Raw genomic sequence first — 15,498 nt, forward strand, 5'->3', positions numbered from 1 at the left:
GATGCAGAGTATTGACTGTGTACTGCAATGTTTTATGGCGTTCATATATGGTCTCTTATGAATACGTAATTCATTTTTCCATCCGTCCATAGAAGAAATTGATTCTAGCCAGTCTTTAATGGTTAGTCATTACAGCACTCTGCAGGACATCAGTCAAAGAGATCGATGGCAGAACATTTGCCCCATTGAAATGTTACACACTCCTGGAGCCAGTCGAGCAGAACAGAGGCACGTTTATGTCCTTTGCTTCAGGGACACACACATGCACCCCCTCCAACCAACACACAACACACACGCGCAAAACAGTCACATGCACACGCACACACACTGCTTCTACCTTACTGAAGCCTTACTGAAGCCTCTCTCTCTCTTCTTCTGTCTAGCTGGATGCATTCTACTCCATCTTCACCACGGAGCAGCAGGACCATGTGAAGTCAGTAGAGTACCTGAGAAACAACTACAGACCCCTCCAGGACCTGGACAACAGGGAGGTGTCGAAGTCCGCTGTTAAAGATGCCTGGCAGAGGGACCTGACTGACAGCCTGGGACTAGGTACAGATGTCATCACAGACGCATCCAGAGGTACCACACTCTATACTCTCTTACATTCAGTCAGTCAGTCAGTCAGTCAGTCACCAGACACATCCAGAGGTACCACACTATACACTCTCTTACATTCAGTCAGTCAGTCAGTCAGACACATCCAGAGGTACCACACTATACACTCTCTTACATTCAGTCAGTCAGTCAGTCAGTCAGTCAGACACATCCAGAGGTACCACACTATACAGTCTCTTACATTCAGTCAGTCAGTCAGTCAGACACATCCAGAGGTACCACACTATACACTCTCTTACATTCAGTCAGTCAGTCAGACACATCCAGAGGTACCACACTATACACTCTCTTACATTTCAGTCAGACACATCCAGGTACCACACTATACACTCTCTTACATTCAGTCAGTCAGTCAGTCAGACACATCCAGAGGTACCACACTATACACTCTCTTACATTCAGTCAGTCAGTCAGTCAGACACATCCAGAGGTACCACACTATACACTCTCTTACATTCAGTCAGTCAGACACATCCAGAGGTACCACACTATACACTCTCTTACATTCTTCAGTCAGTCAGTCAGACACATCCAGAGGTCATTCAGTCAGTCAGACACATCCAGGTCTCTTACATTCAGTCACCACACAGTCAGTCAGACACATCCAGAGGTACCACACTATACACTCTCTTACATTCAGTCAGTCAGTCAGTCAGTCACCAGACACATCCAAAGGTACCAATATAGCTGATCTGATCAGACCTTACACTACTTCTCACCATGCCACTTGGTCTTTCACTTAATGCCTTTCGTTTGTCTATACCAGTGTTTCACAAACTCAGTCCTAGGGAACCCAAGGGATGCACGTTTTGGTTTTTGCCCTAACACTACACAGCTGATTCAAATGATTGAAGCTTGATGATTAGTTTGATTATTTGAATCAATATTCACTCATACGTTTATTCAGTCAATCAGTTTTTCAGTTGTGTATTGCCCTTCTTTGTCTTTGTATGAAATATTTTTCATTGCTTTATTTAGCATTACAAACATTGTTAGTTGAGGCTCCGCTAAAACCGGTCGAGTTCATCCAGAAAGGACCGTGCCTCTTTAAACATCAGCTCTCTTTGTTTTGAGTGTGGCTGGCAGAGAGTATTGAGTGGGAGTGATTGTGATGAAGTGGGAGCTGGCGCTGTAACGGGCTACAGGACTGAGTAATCATCATCATTAATATGCACACAAAAAATTGTCGTACAAATGAAGTTGTGAAATTGCTCTGTCTCTCTCTCATCTTCGGGGTGGCATGGTAGCCTAGTGGTTAGAGCGTTGGACTAGTAACCGGAAGGTTGCAAGTTCAAACCCCCGAGCTGACAAGGTACAAATCTGTCGTTCTGCCCCTGAACAGGCAGTTAACCCACTGTTCCTAGGCCGTCATTGAAAATAAGAATTTGTTCTTAACTGACTTGCCTAGTTAAAATAAATAAACCTCTTTTCCATTTCTGTCCCATTTTCTCTCTCCCTTTCTCTCAGACGTATCCTCCCTGATCCCTGGGTCTATAGATATATACATTTGAAGTCGGAAGTTTACATACACCTTAGCCAAATACATTTAAACTCAGTTTTTCACAATTCCTGACATTTAATCCTAATAAAAAATCCCTGTTTTAGGTCAGCTAGGATCACCATTTTATTTTAAGAATGTGAAATGTCAGAATAATAGTAGTGAGAATTATTTATTTCAGCCTTTATTTCTTTCATCACATTCCCAGTGGATCAGAAGTTTACATACACTCAATTAGTATTTGGTAGCATTGCCTTTAAATTGTTTAACTTGGGTCAAATGTTTCAGGTATTCTTCCACAAGCTTCCCACAATAAGTTGGGTGAATTTTTGCCCATTCCTCCTGACAGAGCTGGTGTAACTGAGTCAGGTTTGTAGACACTTTTCCATTCTGTCCACAAATTTTCTATATGATTGAGGTCAGGGCTTTGTGATGGCCACTAAAATACCTTGACTTTGTTTTCCTTAAGCTATTTTGCCACAACTTTGGAAGTATGCTTGGGGTCATTGCCCATTTGGAAGACCCATTTGTGACCAAGCTTTAACTTCCTGACTGACTGTCTTGAGATGTTGCTTCAATATATCCACTTAATTTTCCTTTTCTCGTGATGTGATCTATTTTGTGAAGTGCACCAGTCCCTCCTGCAGCAAAGCACCCCCACAACATGATGCTGCCAACCCCGTGCTTTACATTTGGGATGGTGTTCTTCAGCTTGCAAGTCCCCCCCTTTTTCCTCCAAACATAATGATGGTCAATATGGCCAAACAGTTCTATTTTTGTTTCTTCAGACCAGAGGACATTTCTCCAAAAAGTACAATCTTTGTCCCCATGTGCAGTTGCAAACCGTAGTCTGGCTTTTTTTATGATGGTTTTGGAGTAGTGGCTTCTAACTTGCTGAGCGGCCTTTCAGGTTATGTTGATATAGGACTCGTTTTACTGTGGATATATATACTTTTGTACCTGTTTCCTCCAGCATCTTCACAAGGTCCTTTGCTGTTGTTCTGGGATTGATTTGCACTTTTCGCACCAAAGTGCGTTCATCTCTAGGAGACAGAACGCGTCTCCTTCCTGAGCGGTATGACGGCTGCGTCGTCCCATGGTGTTTATACTTGCGTGCTATTGTTTGTACAGACGAACGTGGTACCTTCAGCCGCTTGGAAATTGCTCCCAATGATGAACCAGATTTGTGGAGGTCTACAGGTCTTGGCTGATTTCTTTTGATTTTCCCATGATGTCAAGCAAAGAGGCACTGAGTTTGAAGGTAGGCCTTGAAATACATCCACAGGTACACCTCTGGATCTGTGTAATCTGAGGGATATATGTCTCTCTAATATGGTCATACATTGGACAGGAGGTTAGGAAGTGCAGCTCAGTTTCCACCTCCATTTTGTGGGCAGTGTGCACATAGCCTATCTTCTCTTGAGAGCCATGTCTGCCTACGGCGGCCTTTCTCAAATGCAAGGCTATGCTCACTTAGTCTGTACATAGTCAAAGCTTTCCTTAAGTTTGGGTCAGTCACACTGGTCAGGTATTCTGCCACTGTGTACTCTCTGTTTAGGGCCAAATAGCATTTTAGTTTGCTCTGTGTTTTTGTGAATTCATTCCAATGTGTCAAGTAATTATCTTTTTGTTTTCTCATGATTTGGTTGGGTCTAATTGTGTTGCTGTCCTGGGGCTCTGTGGGAATCGCTTCCTTTTAGGTGTTTGTAGAATTTAATGGCTCTTTTCTGGATTTTGATAATTAGTGGGTATCGGCCTAATTCTGCTCTGCATGCATTATTTGGTGTTCTACATTGTACACGGAGGATATTTTTGCAGAATTCTGCATGCAGTCTCAAATTGGTGTTTTCCCATTTTGTGAAGTCTTGGTTGGTGAGCGGACCCCAGACCTCACAACTATAAAGGGCAATGGGCTCTATGACTGATTCAAGTATTTTTAGCCAGATCCTAATTGGTATGTTGAATTTTATGTTCCTTTTGATGGCATAGAATGCCCTTCTTGCCTTATCTCTCTGATCGTTCACTGCTTTGTGGAAGTTACCTGTGGCGCTGATGTTTAGGCCAAGGAATATATTGTTTTTTTGTGTGCTCTAGGGCAATGGTGTCTAGATGGAATTTGTATTTGTGGTCCTGGGAACTGGACCTTTATTGGAACACCATTATTTTGGTCTTACAGAGATTTACTGTCAGGTCCCAGGTCTGGCAGAATCTGTGCAGAATATCTAGGTACTGCTGTAGGCCCTCCTTGGTTGGTGACAGAAGCACCAGATCATCAGCAGACAGTAGACATTTGACTTTAGATTCTAGTAGGGTGCGGCCGGGTGCTGCAGACTTTTCTAGTGCCCGCGCCAATTCGTTGATATATATGTTGAAGAGGGTGGGGCTTAAGCTGCATCCCTGTCTCACCCCACGACCCTGTGGGAAGAAATGTGTGTGTTTTTTGCCAATTTTAACTGCACACTTGTTGTTTGTGTACATGGACTTTATAATGTCGTATGTTTTACCCCCAACACCACTTTACATCAATTTGTATAGCAGACCCTCATGCCAAATTGAGTCAAAGGCATTTTTGAAATCAACAAAGCATGAGAAGACTTTGCCTTTGTTTTGGTTTGTTTGGTTGTCAATTAGGGTGTGCAGGGTGAATACATTTTCTGTTGTACGGTCATTTGGTACATTGTTTTCATTGAGGAAATGTACGTCCTCTTCTCTGCTCTCCTCCCTTCTCTGCTCTCCTCCTCTCTGCTCTCCTTTCTCCTCCTCTCTGCTCTCCTTTCTCCTCCTATATGCTCTCCTTTCTCCTCCTCTTTGCTCTCCTTTCTCCTCCTCTCTGCTCTCCTTTCTCCTCCTCTCTGCTCTCCTTTCTCCTCCTCTTCTCTCCTTCTCTGCTTCTCTGCTCTCCTCTCTCCTCTCCTTCTCTGCTCTCCTCTTTCCTCCTCTCTGCTCTCCTCTCTCCTCTTCTCTCTGCTCTCCTCCTCTCCTCTCTCCTCTTCTGCTCTCCTCTGCTCTCCTCACTTCTCTCTTTACTCCTCTCTGCTCTCCTCTCTGCTCTCCTTGCTCCTCTCTGCTCTCTTCTCTGCTCTCCTCCTCTCTGCTCTCCTCTCTCATATCCTCTCTCCTCTTCTCTCCTTTCCTCTCTGCTCTCCTCCTCTGCTCTCCTTCTCTGCTCTCCTCTCCTCACTCCTCTCTGCTCTCATCTCCTCTTCTCTCCTCTCCTCTCTGCTCTCATCTCCTCTTCTCTCCTCTCCTCTCTGCTCTCCTCTTCTCTCCTCTCCTCTCCTCTCTGCTCTCCTCCTCTGCTCTCTTCTCTCCTTCTCTGCTCTCCTCTCTCCTCCTCTCCTCTCGCCTCCTCTCCTCTTTACTCCTCTCTGCTCTCCTCACTTCTCTCTTTACTCCTCTCTGCTCTCTTTACTCCTCTCTGCTCTCCTCTCTGCTCTCCTCACTTCTCTCTTTACTCCTCTCTGCTCTCTTTACTCCTCTCTGTTCTCCTCTCTGCTCTCCTAACTTCTCTCTTTACTCCTCTCTGCTCTCCTCTCTGCTCTCCTCACTTCTCTCCTCACTCCTCTCTGCTCTCCTCTCTGCTCTCCTCTCTGCTCTCCTCACTTCTCTCTTTACTCCTCTCTGCTCTGCTCTCCTCACTCCTCTCTGCTCTCCTCTCTGCTCTCTTCTCTCCCCCTCTCTGCTCTCCTCTCTCCTCCTATCTGCTCTCCTCTCCATCTCTCACCCAACCTAACCCTCTCCTCACGTCCCACCTCCATTTCATGTATACATAATTCACACTACTTTCACATAATTTTTTCAGTGGAATAATGGAGCAATCGAAGACAGAAAACGTAGAGCTTCCTGCCTTGACACTGGTTGTATACAGCCTCTGAATCCGTTGTCTAGTAACTCAACATTCCATGCGCAGACAGACAGACAGACAGACAGACAGACAGACAGACAGACAGACAGACAGACAGACGGAAGGACACATGGATATGGATGTCTTTCCGGTGACCATACTGTGGCCTACATCACCCTCTTGAGGTTAAGTATAGTACTGCAGCCATACAGTGTGTAAGTGAGTGAGTCATCCTATTCTCTAGTACCACAGATGAGACGACTGACTCACTTAAATATAGAACCACAGAAGATGACTGAAGAAGTTGTCAACAACACTACACATTCCTGACTCCTGTTTCAGATTCATCACCCACATTCACTCCTCCAGTCTACAGACCCTGGTCTCTATCCCTCCACCCCTCCAATCGTTCGTCCCACCTTCCTCCATCCCTCTAGCTCTCCACCATTCCATCCCTACTTCCTCCATCTCTATATCCCTCTATCTCTCTACTCCTTCATCCCTCCATTCCTCCTTCCTCCATCCCTCTATCTCCATCTCTCCAGTCCTCCATCGCTCCATCCAGTACCCTAGAGACTGGTTGGTTGGACTATACCAGAACCCTGTGTGTTTAGGCTCAAGGCTCCTGTCTTTATGAGCTTATGTGTTCTTTCAGTCTGGTTAAAGCTGCTCCTCTGGAAACCAGCGGCTGGATGAGTCAGCAGTCAGACAGTAATAAAATATGTAGTTTCTCCTCAGGCTGCCTGCCTGCGACCCACACATGTAGCACACACACACACACACACACACACACACACACCTTGCCATTATCAGATCAGCCTGAGTGCTGAAGAGATGTAAACACAAGCAGCAGTCCGCCGAGTGAATCCTTTTATTTTTTACCTGTTTCTGTCTCCATCACCACTTCATTCATCAGAAAAACAAGTCCTCAAGGCTTTCTCTCTCTCCTATCCTCTTCCACCCTGGGTGGGTTTTATTGTCAAATAAATCATGTGTTTATCGTTTCTCTCAATCCATCCGTCTCCTCTTTCCTCTTCCCTCTCCATTCTGATTTTCCTTCTACAACCCCTCCCCCCACACCTGCTTCCCTCCTCCCCCTATCTCCCTCCCTCCCCCTCACCAGTCTGCAGCAGTGCCCCAGTCAACATGAAGATCCAGCCACTGAACGGCACTGCCCTGTTGGTGAGCTGGCAGCGCCCGCTAGTGGTCTACCACCCGCCTATCACCAGCTTCATGGTCTCCTACAGCTGGATGAAGAGTGACGTGGCCTACGAGAAGACTGGGGACCAGAACATGGTGAGACACAGAACGCTGTGCAGACTGTCAGTCCGTCTCAGTTGCCTTGCTGGAAATGGACACTCCAGGTCTGTCTGTCACAAATCAAATCCCATTTTATCGGTCACAAGCTTTGTAAACATCAGGTGTAGACTAATAGTGGAAGTCTTCCTAAAGGGCCCTTCCCAACAATGCAGAGAGAAAACATAATAACAGATAAATATACAAGAGTAACGAAAACTTGGCTATACAGCATATACGGGATACCACAACGGAGTCAATGTGCAGGGGTACGAGGTCATTGGGGTCGATATGTAAATATTGGTAAGGATAAAGTTAGTGCAAAAAGGGTCCATGTAGATAGTCCTGGGAAGCTATTTGGTTAACTATTTAACTAACAATTCAGCAGCCTTATGGCTCGGGGGTAGAAGCTGTTCAGGGTCCTGTTGGTTCCAGACTTGTGCATCGGTACCACTTGCCATGCGGTAGAGAGAACAGTCCATGACACACACACTGCACCGAGACTCCCACTGTGATGTGTCCGATGGGCTCAGCTCCCTCCAGTCTAATGTGTCAGTGAGAGATACACACCACATCTGGCTCGTACCATCACTGTACCGTGGGATCTCAGTGAAGTTCTCTTTTTAAACACATCATGGCAGTCTTCTCATTCAGCCAGGGGTTGTTGTTGATATAGTTCACACCTTCACGTTAGTTTCCAACTTGGATGTGTTGACTATTTAGACTTGCCAAATGCAGCCTATCTTGTCTCATCCTCTAAAAACACTATATATACAAATGTATGTGGACACCCAATAGACAAACAATCTCCTTAGACAAAGATTGGCAGTATAATGGCATTACTGAAGAGCTCAGTGACTTTCAACATGGTACCGTCATAGGATGCCACCTTTCTAAACAAGTCAGTTCATCAAATTTCTGCCCTGCCAGAGATGCCCTGGTCAACTATAAGTGCTGTTATTGTGAAGTGGAAACATCTTGGAGTAACAACGGCTCAGCCCCGAAGTGGTAGGCCACACAAGCTCACAGAACGGGACCGCTGAGTGCTGAAGCGTGTGGTGCGTAGAAATTGGCTGTGCTCGGTTGCAACACTCACTTCCCGAGTTACAAACTGCCTCAGGAAGCAACGTCAGCACTGTTTGTCAGGAGCTTCATTAAGCCTAAGATCACCATGCGCAATGCCAGGCGTTGGATGGAGTGGTGTAAAGCTCACTGCCATTGGACTCTGGATCAGTGGAAACGCCTTCTCTGGAGTGATGATTCACTCTTCACCATCTGGCGGTCCGACAGACAAATCTGGGTTTGGCAGATACCAGGAGATTGCTAACTTCCCCAATGCAGAGTGCCAACTGTAACGTTTGGTGGTGGAGGATTAATGGTCTGATGCTGTTTTTTATGGTTCGGGCTAGGACCCTTAGTTCCAGTGAAAGGATATCGTAACGCTACAGCATACAATGACATTCTGTTTGTGGCCATTTCTTGTTTCAGCACGACAAATCAAATCAAAGTTTATTTGTCATGTGCGCTGAATTCAACAGTGAAATGCTTACTTACAGGCTCTAACCAACAGAGCAAAAAAGGTATTATGCGAACAATAGGTAAGTAAATAAATAAAACTACAGTGAAAAATAGACAGTGAAAAATAACAGTAGCGAGGCTATAACAGTTTCCCTGAATTGTTGACAATGCTACCGTGCACAAAGTGAGGTCCATATAGAAATGGTTTCTCAAGATAGGTGTGGAAGAACTTGACTGGCCTGCACAAAGCCCTGACCTCAACCCCATCGAACACCTTTGAGATGAATTGGAACGCCAACTGCGAGCCAGGCTTAATCGCCCAGCAAGACCTAGTCGGTGCCCGACCTCACTAATGCTGTTGTGGCTGAATGGAAGCAAGTCCCCGCACCAATGCCGCAGCAATGTACCAACATCTAGTGGAAAGCCTTCCAAGAAGAGCGAAATAAATATTTCTCTCTACTATTATTCTGTCATTCCACATTCTTAAAGTAAAATGGAGATCCTAACTGACCTAAGACCAGGAATTCTTACCAGGGTTAAATGTCAGGAATTGTGAAAAACTGAGTTTAAATGTATTTGGCTAAGGTGTATGTAAACATCCTACTTCAACTGTATATATGAGGCCATACAGAGGAGGATTTGGCTGTGAACAATCATTTTAAAGGAATAAACATAGACTGCAGGAAAACACTGTCTCAGGAGAGACGATGCAGAGATGTCCATCTCTCTTTGCCTACAATCAATCTCGCTCTCTCTCTTTTCATTTGCCATATCACCACACTCCTTCATTCTTCCCTCACGTCAGCCCCCTTTCCCCATTCTCTGCCCACTTCATTTCCATTTTTATTTTCAATCTCCGTCCTTATCTGGGTTATATCAGGGAACTGCAGGCTTCCTGCAATCATAGTTGAATCAATTGAAACCACTCAACCCTTAGTTTCACATCCCCTCCTCTCATCTCCCCTTTGGCCAATGCAATAACCCTCCATTCTGGAGACCATCTCTGACGTAATTAACTTTAACCAGAGTGGCCCCTGATGCGTCACACAGTGCAGTGATGGACAGGTAAGGACACAGAACGGGTAGGCGAGGACACAGGGAGGAGTAAAGGGTAGGTGAGGACACAGGGAGGAGTAAAGGGTAGGTGAGGACACAGGGAGGAGTAAAGGGTAGGTGAGGACACAGGGAGGAGTAAAGGGTAGGTGAGGACACAGGGAGGAGTAAAGGGTAGGTGAGGATACAGGGAGGAGTAAAGGGTAGGCGAGGACACAGGGAGGAGTAAAGGGTAGGTGAGGACACAGGGAGGAGTAAAGGGTAGGTGAGGACACAGGGAGGAGGACACAGGGAGGAGTAAAGGGTAGGTGAGGACACAGGGAGGAGTAAAGGGTAGGTGAGGACACAGGGAGGAGGAGTAAAGGGTAGGTGAGGACACAGGGAGGAGTAAAGGGTAGGTGAGGACACAGGGAGGAGTAAAGGGTAGGTGAGGACACAGGGAGGAGTAAAGGGTAGGTGAGGACACAGGGAGGAGGTGAGGACAAAGGGTAAAGGTGAGGATACAGGGAGGAGTAAAGGGTAGGTGAGGACACAGGGAGGAGTAAAGGGAGGTGAGGACACAGGGAGGGAGGAGGTGAGGACACAGGGAGGAGTAAAGGGTAGGTGAGGACACAGGGAGGAGTAAAGGGTAGGTGAGGACACAGGGAGGAGTAAAGGGTAGGTGAGGACACAGGGAGGAGGACAAGGGAGGGTAAAGGGTAGGTGAGGACACAGGGAGGAGTAAAGGGTAGGTGAGGACACAGGGAGGAGGTAAAGGGTAAAGGTGAGGACACAGGGAGGAGTAAAGGGTAAAGGTGAGGACACAGGGAGGAGTAAAGGGTAGGGAGGACAGGGTAGGTGAGGACACAGGAGGAGTAAAGGGTAGGTGAGGACACAGGGAGGAGTAAAGGGTAGGTGAGGACACAGGGAGGAGTAAAGGGTAGGTGAGGACACAGGGAGGAGTAAAAGGGTGAGGACACAGGGAGGAGTAAAGGGTAGGTGAGGACACAGGGAGGAGTAAAGGGTAGGTGAGGACACAGGGAGGAGTAAAGGGTAGGTGAGGACACAGTAAAGGGTAGGAGGACACAGGGAGGAGTAAAGGGTGAGGACAGGGGAGGACACAGGGAGGAGTAAAGGGTAGGTGAGGACACAGGGAGGAGTAAAGGGTAGGTGAGGACACAGGGAGGAGTAAAGGGTAGGTGAGGACACAGGGAGGAGTAAAGGGTAGGTGAGGACACAGGGAGGGTAAAGGGAGGGAGGACAGGGAGGAGTAAAGGGTAGGTGAGGACACAGGGAGGGAAGGGTAGGTGAGGACAAGGAGGTAAAGGGCGAGGACACAGGGAGGGTAAAGGAGGTGAGGACACAGGGAGGGGCGAGGACACAGGGAGGAGTAAAGGGAGGACACAGGGAGGAGTAAAGGGTAGGTGAGGACACAGGGAGGAGTAAAGGGTAGGTGAGGACACAGGGGGAGGAGTAAAGGAGGAGTAAAGGGGTGAGGACACAGGGAGGAGTGAGGACACAGGGAAGTAAAGGGTAGGTGAGGACACAGGGAGGAGTAAAGGGTAGGTGAGGACACAGAAGGGAGGAGTAAAGGGTAGGGTAGGTGAGGACACAGGGAGGAGTAAAGGGTAGGTGAGGACACAGGGAGGAGTAAAGGGTAGGTGAGGACACAGGGAGGAGTAAAGGGTAGGTGAGGACACAGGGAGGAGTAAAGGGTAGGTGAGGACACAGGGAGGAGTAAAGGGTAGGTGAGGACACAGGGAGGAGTAAAGGGTAGGTGAGGACACAGGGAGGAGTAAAGGGTAGGTGAGGACACAGGGAGGAGTAAAGGGTAGGTGAGGACACAGGGAGGAGTAAAGGGTAGGTGAGGACACAGGGGAGGAGGTAAGGGAGGGTAAAGGTGAGGACACAGGGAGGAGTAAAGGGTAGGTGAGGACACAGGGAGGAGTAAAGGGTAGGTGAGGACACAGGGAGGGAGGAGTAAAGGGTAGGTGAGGACACAGAAGGGGGTGAGGGTGAGGACACAGGGAGGAGTAAAGGGTAGGTGAGGACACAGGGAGGAGTAAAGGGTAGGTGAGGACACAGGGAGGAGTAAAGGGTAGGTGAGGACACAGGGAGGAGGTAAAGGGTAGGTGAGGACACAGGGAGGAGTAAAGGGTAGGTGAGGACACAGGGAGGAGTAAAGGGTAGGTGAGGACACAGGGAGGAGTAAAGGGTAGGTGAGGACACAGGGAGGAGTAAAGGGTAGGTGAGGACACAGGGAGGAGTAAAGGGTAGGTGAGGACACAGGGAGGAGTAAAGGGTAGGTGAGGACACAGGGAGGAGTAAAGGGTAGGTGAGGACACAGGGAGGAGTAAAGGGTAGGTGAGGACACAGGGAGAAGTAAAGGGTAGGTGAGGACACAGGGAGGAGTAAAGGGTAGGTGAGGACACAGGGAAGAGTAAATGGTAGGTGAGGATAGAACAGACGCTATGGATCCCTATCATGGGTGTGAGCTGCCAGTATTGACACACACTGAATGTTAATCATATGTGAGTCATTTCCTTAGGCCTTCTATGTAGTCTGGATGTCCCATATGTACAGGACTCTGTGACAGTGTGTGTCTGTCTCTCTGTGACAACACTGTCTGTCTGTCAGAATCTCATTCTTTCTCTTACTCTCTCTGCCTCTTCTGTCCATCCTACAGAAGGCGGTGATAACCCACGTGTCTCCAGACATCCTGTATCTGTTCAGAGTCCAGGCAGTGTGCCAGAGAGACCTACGCAGTGACTTCAGCCAGACACTGCTCTTCAGGGGTAATCACACCACACACCATACCACAGCGTATACAGTACAGCCCTATGAATGGAGTCACATAATCCTAAAGTCCAGTTTCAAAATTATCAGAGATAGTTAAATACTAAGAACAAACACTTGTCTTTGTTCCAAATGCATGTGTAATATTTTCCTGTGTTTGGTCGTCCAGCTAACACCACCAGGATATTTGAGGGAACACGGATAGTGAAGACTGGAATGGTGAGTAAAGTACAGATCATTTGTCTTGTCCAGAAGATGGCAGCATAACAATTTATTTTGTGATGATCCAACATGATTTGTTATGGCATGATACTAACTCTCTCTCTCACTTTCTCTCTCGTCTTCTCCACCCCATACCCCTCTCCCCCTCTCTCTACTCTTTCCCCCAGCCCACCGTCTCCCCAGCCTCCTCGGCGGACATGGCTCCTATCAGCTCCGGCTCCTCCACCTGGACCTCCTCTGGCCTCCCCTTCTCCTTTGTCTCCATGGCTACGGGGGGTATCGGCCCATCCTCCAGCGGCAGTCAGGCCACGGTGGCATCGGTGGTGACCAGCACACTGTTGGCCGGCCTGGGCTTCAGCGGAGGGGTCATCTCTTCCCTGCCAGGCTCTCTCTGGCCCACCCAGGCCCCTGCAGCCAGCCCTGGGTCTAATCCTGGCCTGGGTCCCATCCCCAGCCGCCAGCCTACCCAGTCCCAGGCCTCCACTGAGCTCCCTTCTGACACAGACACCCCCACAGCGGAGGAGGAGGCAGGGGTGGACAGGGAGGCTGAGGGGGAGGAGGGAGAGAAGGATGAAGGGGAAGACGACAGGAGGAAGAAGAATAACAAGACAGTGCCTGATGAGGTGGAGACAAAGATGAACAGCACCGTGGTCAAAGTGCCCTCCTCCCATGTCCCTACCCCCACAGCCAAAGAGAAAGGACAGGGGCAGGGAGAGCCTGTGGCTAACAGCACCACTGTGCCTCCCAGTGTAGGGGAGGACCAACTTTTCAGAGTGGACAGTAGCTCAGGGCCCACGGTGCAGCCAAAGAAGGACACAGCAGAGAGAGAGATGCAGATTCCCCAGAGCCCAACACGCTCCCCAAAGACTGGTGGGGAGAAGAGCCTTTGGCCTTTCTCTGTCCACACTGGTGAGTAGAACTCTCTGTATAACCCATATAATTTTCCTCTTTTTAGCACAACGACACTGAAAAAAATTATACACGCAACATGCAACAATTTCAGTTCAGTTCATATAACAGTTCATATAACGAAATCTATCAATTGAAATAAATTAATTTGGCAATAATCTATGGATTTTTCATGACTGGGTGTACAAATAGGTATCAGTTGGTCACAGATACCTTTAAAAAAATATATCCGTTATGACCACCATTTGCCACATGCAGTGCGACACATCTCCTTTGCATAGAGTTGATCAGGCTGTTGATTGTGGCCTGTGAAATATTGTTCCACTCCCCTTCAATGGCTGTGCGAAGTTGCTGGATATTGGAGAGAACTGGAACATGCTGTCGATCCAAGGGATCCCAAACATGCTCAATAGGTGACATGTCTGGTGAGAATGCAGGCCATGGATGAACTGGGTAATTTTCAGCTTCCAGGAATTGTGTAGAGATCCTTGCAACATGGGGACGTGCATTATCATGTTGAAACATGAGGTGATAACGGCCGATGAATGGCACGAACAATGGGCCTCAGGATCTCGTCACGGTATCTCTGTGAATTGTTCGTAGATATAGGCTTTTTGTGCCTGTGGAACATTTCTGTGATCTTTTATTTCAGCTGATGAAACATGGGACCAACACTTCACATGTTGTATTTATATTTTTGTTGAGTATAGTTGTACACTGGAGGTATGTAACACAATATTTAGACCTATATAATGTCATTTTAGTTTTCTGGTTCACCCTTAACCCCCCTGCAGCTTGTCATGTTACACAGGCTGTGTTATTATATATCAACAGTAAATATGAGACAGGCAGGGCCTATTTTAAACATTAGCCTTGGGATCAGCCCCAGCTTCAGTATGTGGCAATAGACTGAGACAAATAGCTCAATTTCTGAGTGCCACCATAATATCACGCCGAGAGAGCCCTAGAGAAAGTAATGGAACTATTCTACAGCCCGAGGGGCCATTACTTAGCCCGAGGGGCCATTACTTAGCCCGAGGGGCCATTACCTCCCCCGAGGGGCCATTACCTAGCCCGAGGGGCCATTACCTAGCCCGAGGGGCCATTACCTCCCCCGAGGGGCCATTACCTAGCCCGAGGGGCCATTACCTAGCCCGAGGGGCCATTACCTAGCCCGAGGGGCCATTACTTAGCCTGAGGTGCCATTACTTAGCCCGAGGGGCCATTAGTTTGAGGCATGCTCTGAGGCATATTTTCAAGACCAAACTGCCTTGCCTACCAGCCAGGGTATTGGTCTCTTATAAATGTCCTTATTCATTCTGAATATACACATTTAGATGAGTAGCGCTCCAAGCCCCAGGGTAAACCTAGTCACTTACTGTCATTGTAAATAAGAATTTGTTCTTAACTGACTTGCCTAGGTAGATAAAGGTTCAATAACCCTACTGATGAAGCCATCACACTGAAATGATGTGTAAATGTATGCTGCCCTACCAAGCAAAAAGTCAGTAACTGATCATTTGTTCGAAAATGAGTTAGTCATTTTTGCTACATTAAATACATGCTTAATCATGTGGACAAGTATCCTGCCTCTATTGTATTGTGTTTTGGAGAAAATGGGGGTCATGTTAGCAGTAACTGCATAAAGTTACTGTGAAACCAAGGTAAATAAAAGCCATTTTTCTCAGTTCCACGCTATGAGCAGTTACTGCCTTTTTGCTTGGTAGGGCAGTATAAATATATAAATAGTGGAGCTAAACAGTTT

The 15,498-nt window shown here is 47.4% G+C and overlaps 1 protein-coding gene across 1 annotated transcript in view; it reads left to right on the top strand.

The window, feature by feature from the left end:
- The window catches only part of LOC112255307 (receptor-type tyrosine-protein phosphatase gamma-like), a 226,989-nt gene that overhangs the window by 176,722 nt on the left and 34,769 nt on the right, over nucleotides 1–15,498 (top strand). Inside the window, exons 8-12 of the mRNA XM_042324621.1 lie at nucleotides 384–582; nucleotides 7,084–7,256; nucleotides 12,493–12,601; nucleotides 12,772–12,821; nucleotides 12,992–13,733. Coding sequence (XP_042180555.1) covers nucleotides 384–582; nucleotides 7,084–7,256; nucleotides 12,493–12,601; nucleotides 12,772–12,821; nucleotides 12,992–13,733 — 1,273 coding nt within the window. The remainder of the gene's footprint in view (nucleotides 1–383; nucleotides 583–7,083; nucleotides 7,257–12,492; nucleotides 12,602–12,771; nucleotides 12,822–12,991; nucleotides 13,734–15,498) is intronic.

The sequence above is a fragment of the Oncorhynchus tshawytscha genome, linkage group LG07 (genome assembly GCF_018296145.1).
Source record: "Oncorhynchus tshawytscha isolate Ot180627B linkage group LG07, Otsh_v2.0, whole genome shotgun sequence".
Lineage (NCBI taxonomy): Eukaryota > Metazoa > Chordata > Actinopteri > Salmoniformes > Salmonidae > Oncorhynchus > Oncorhynchus tshawytscha.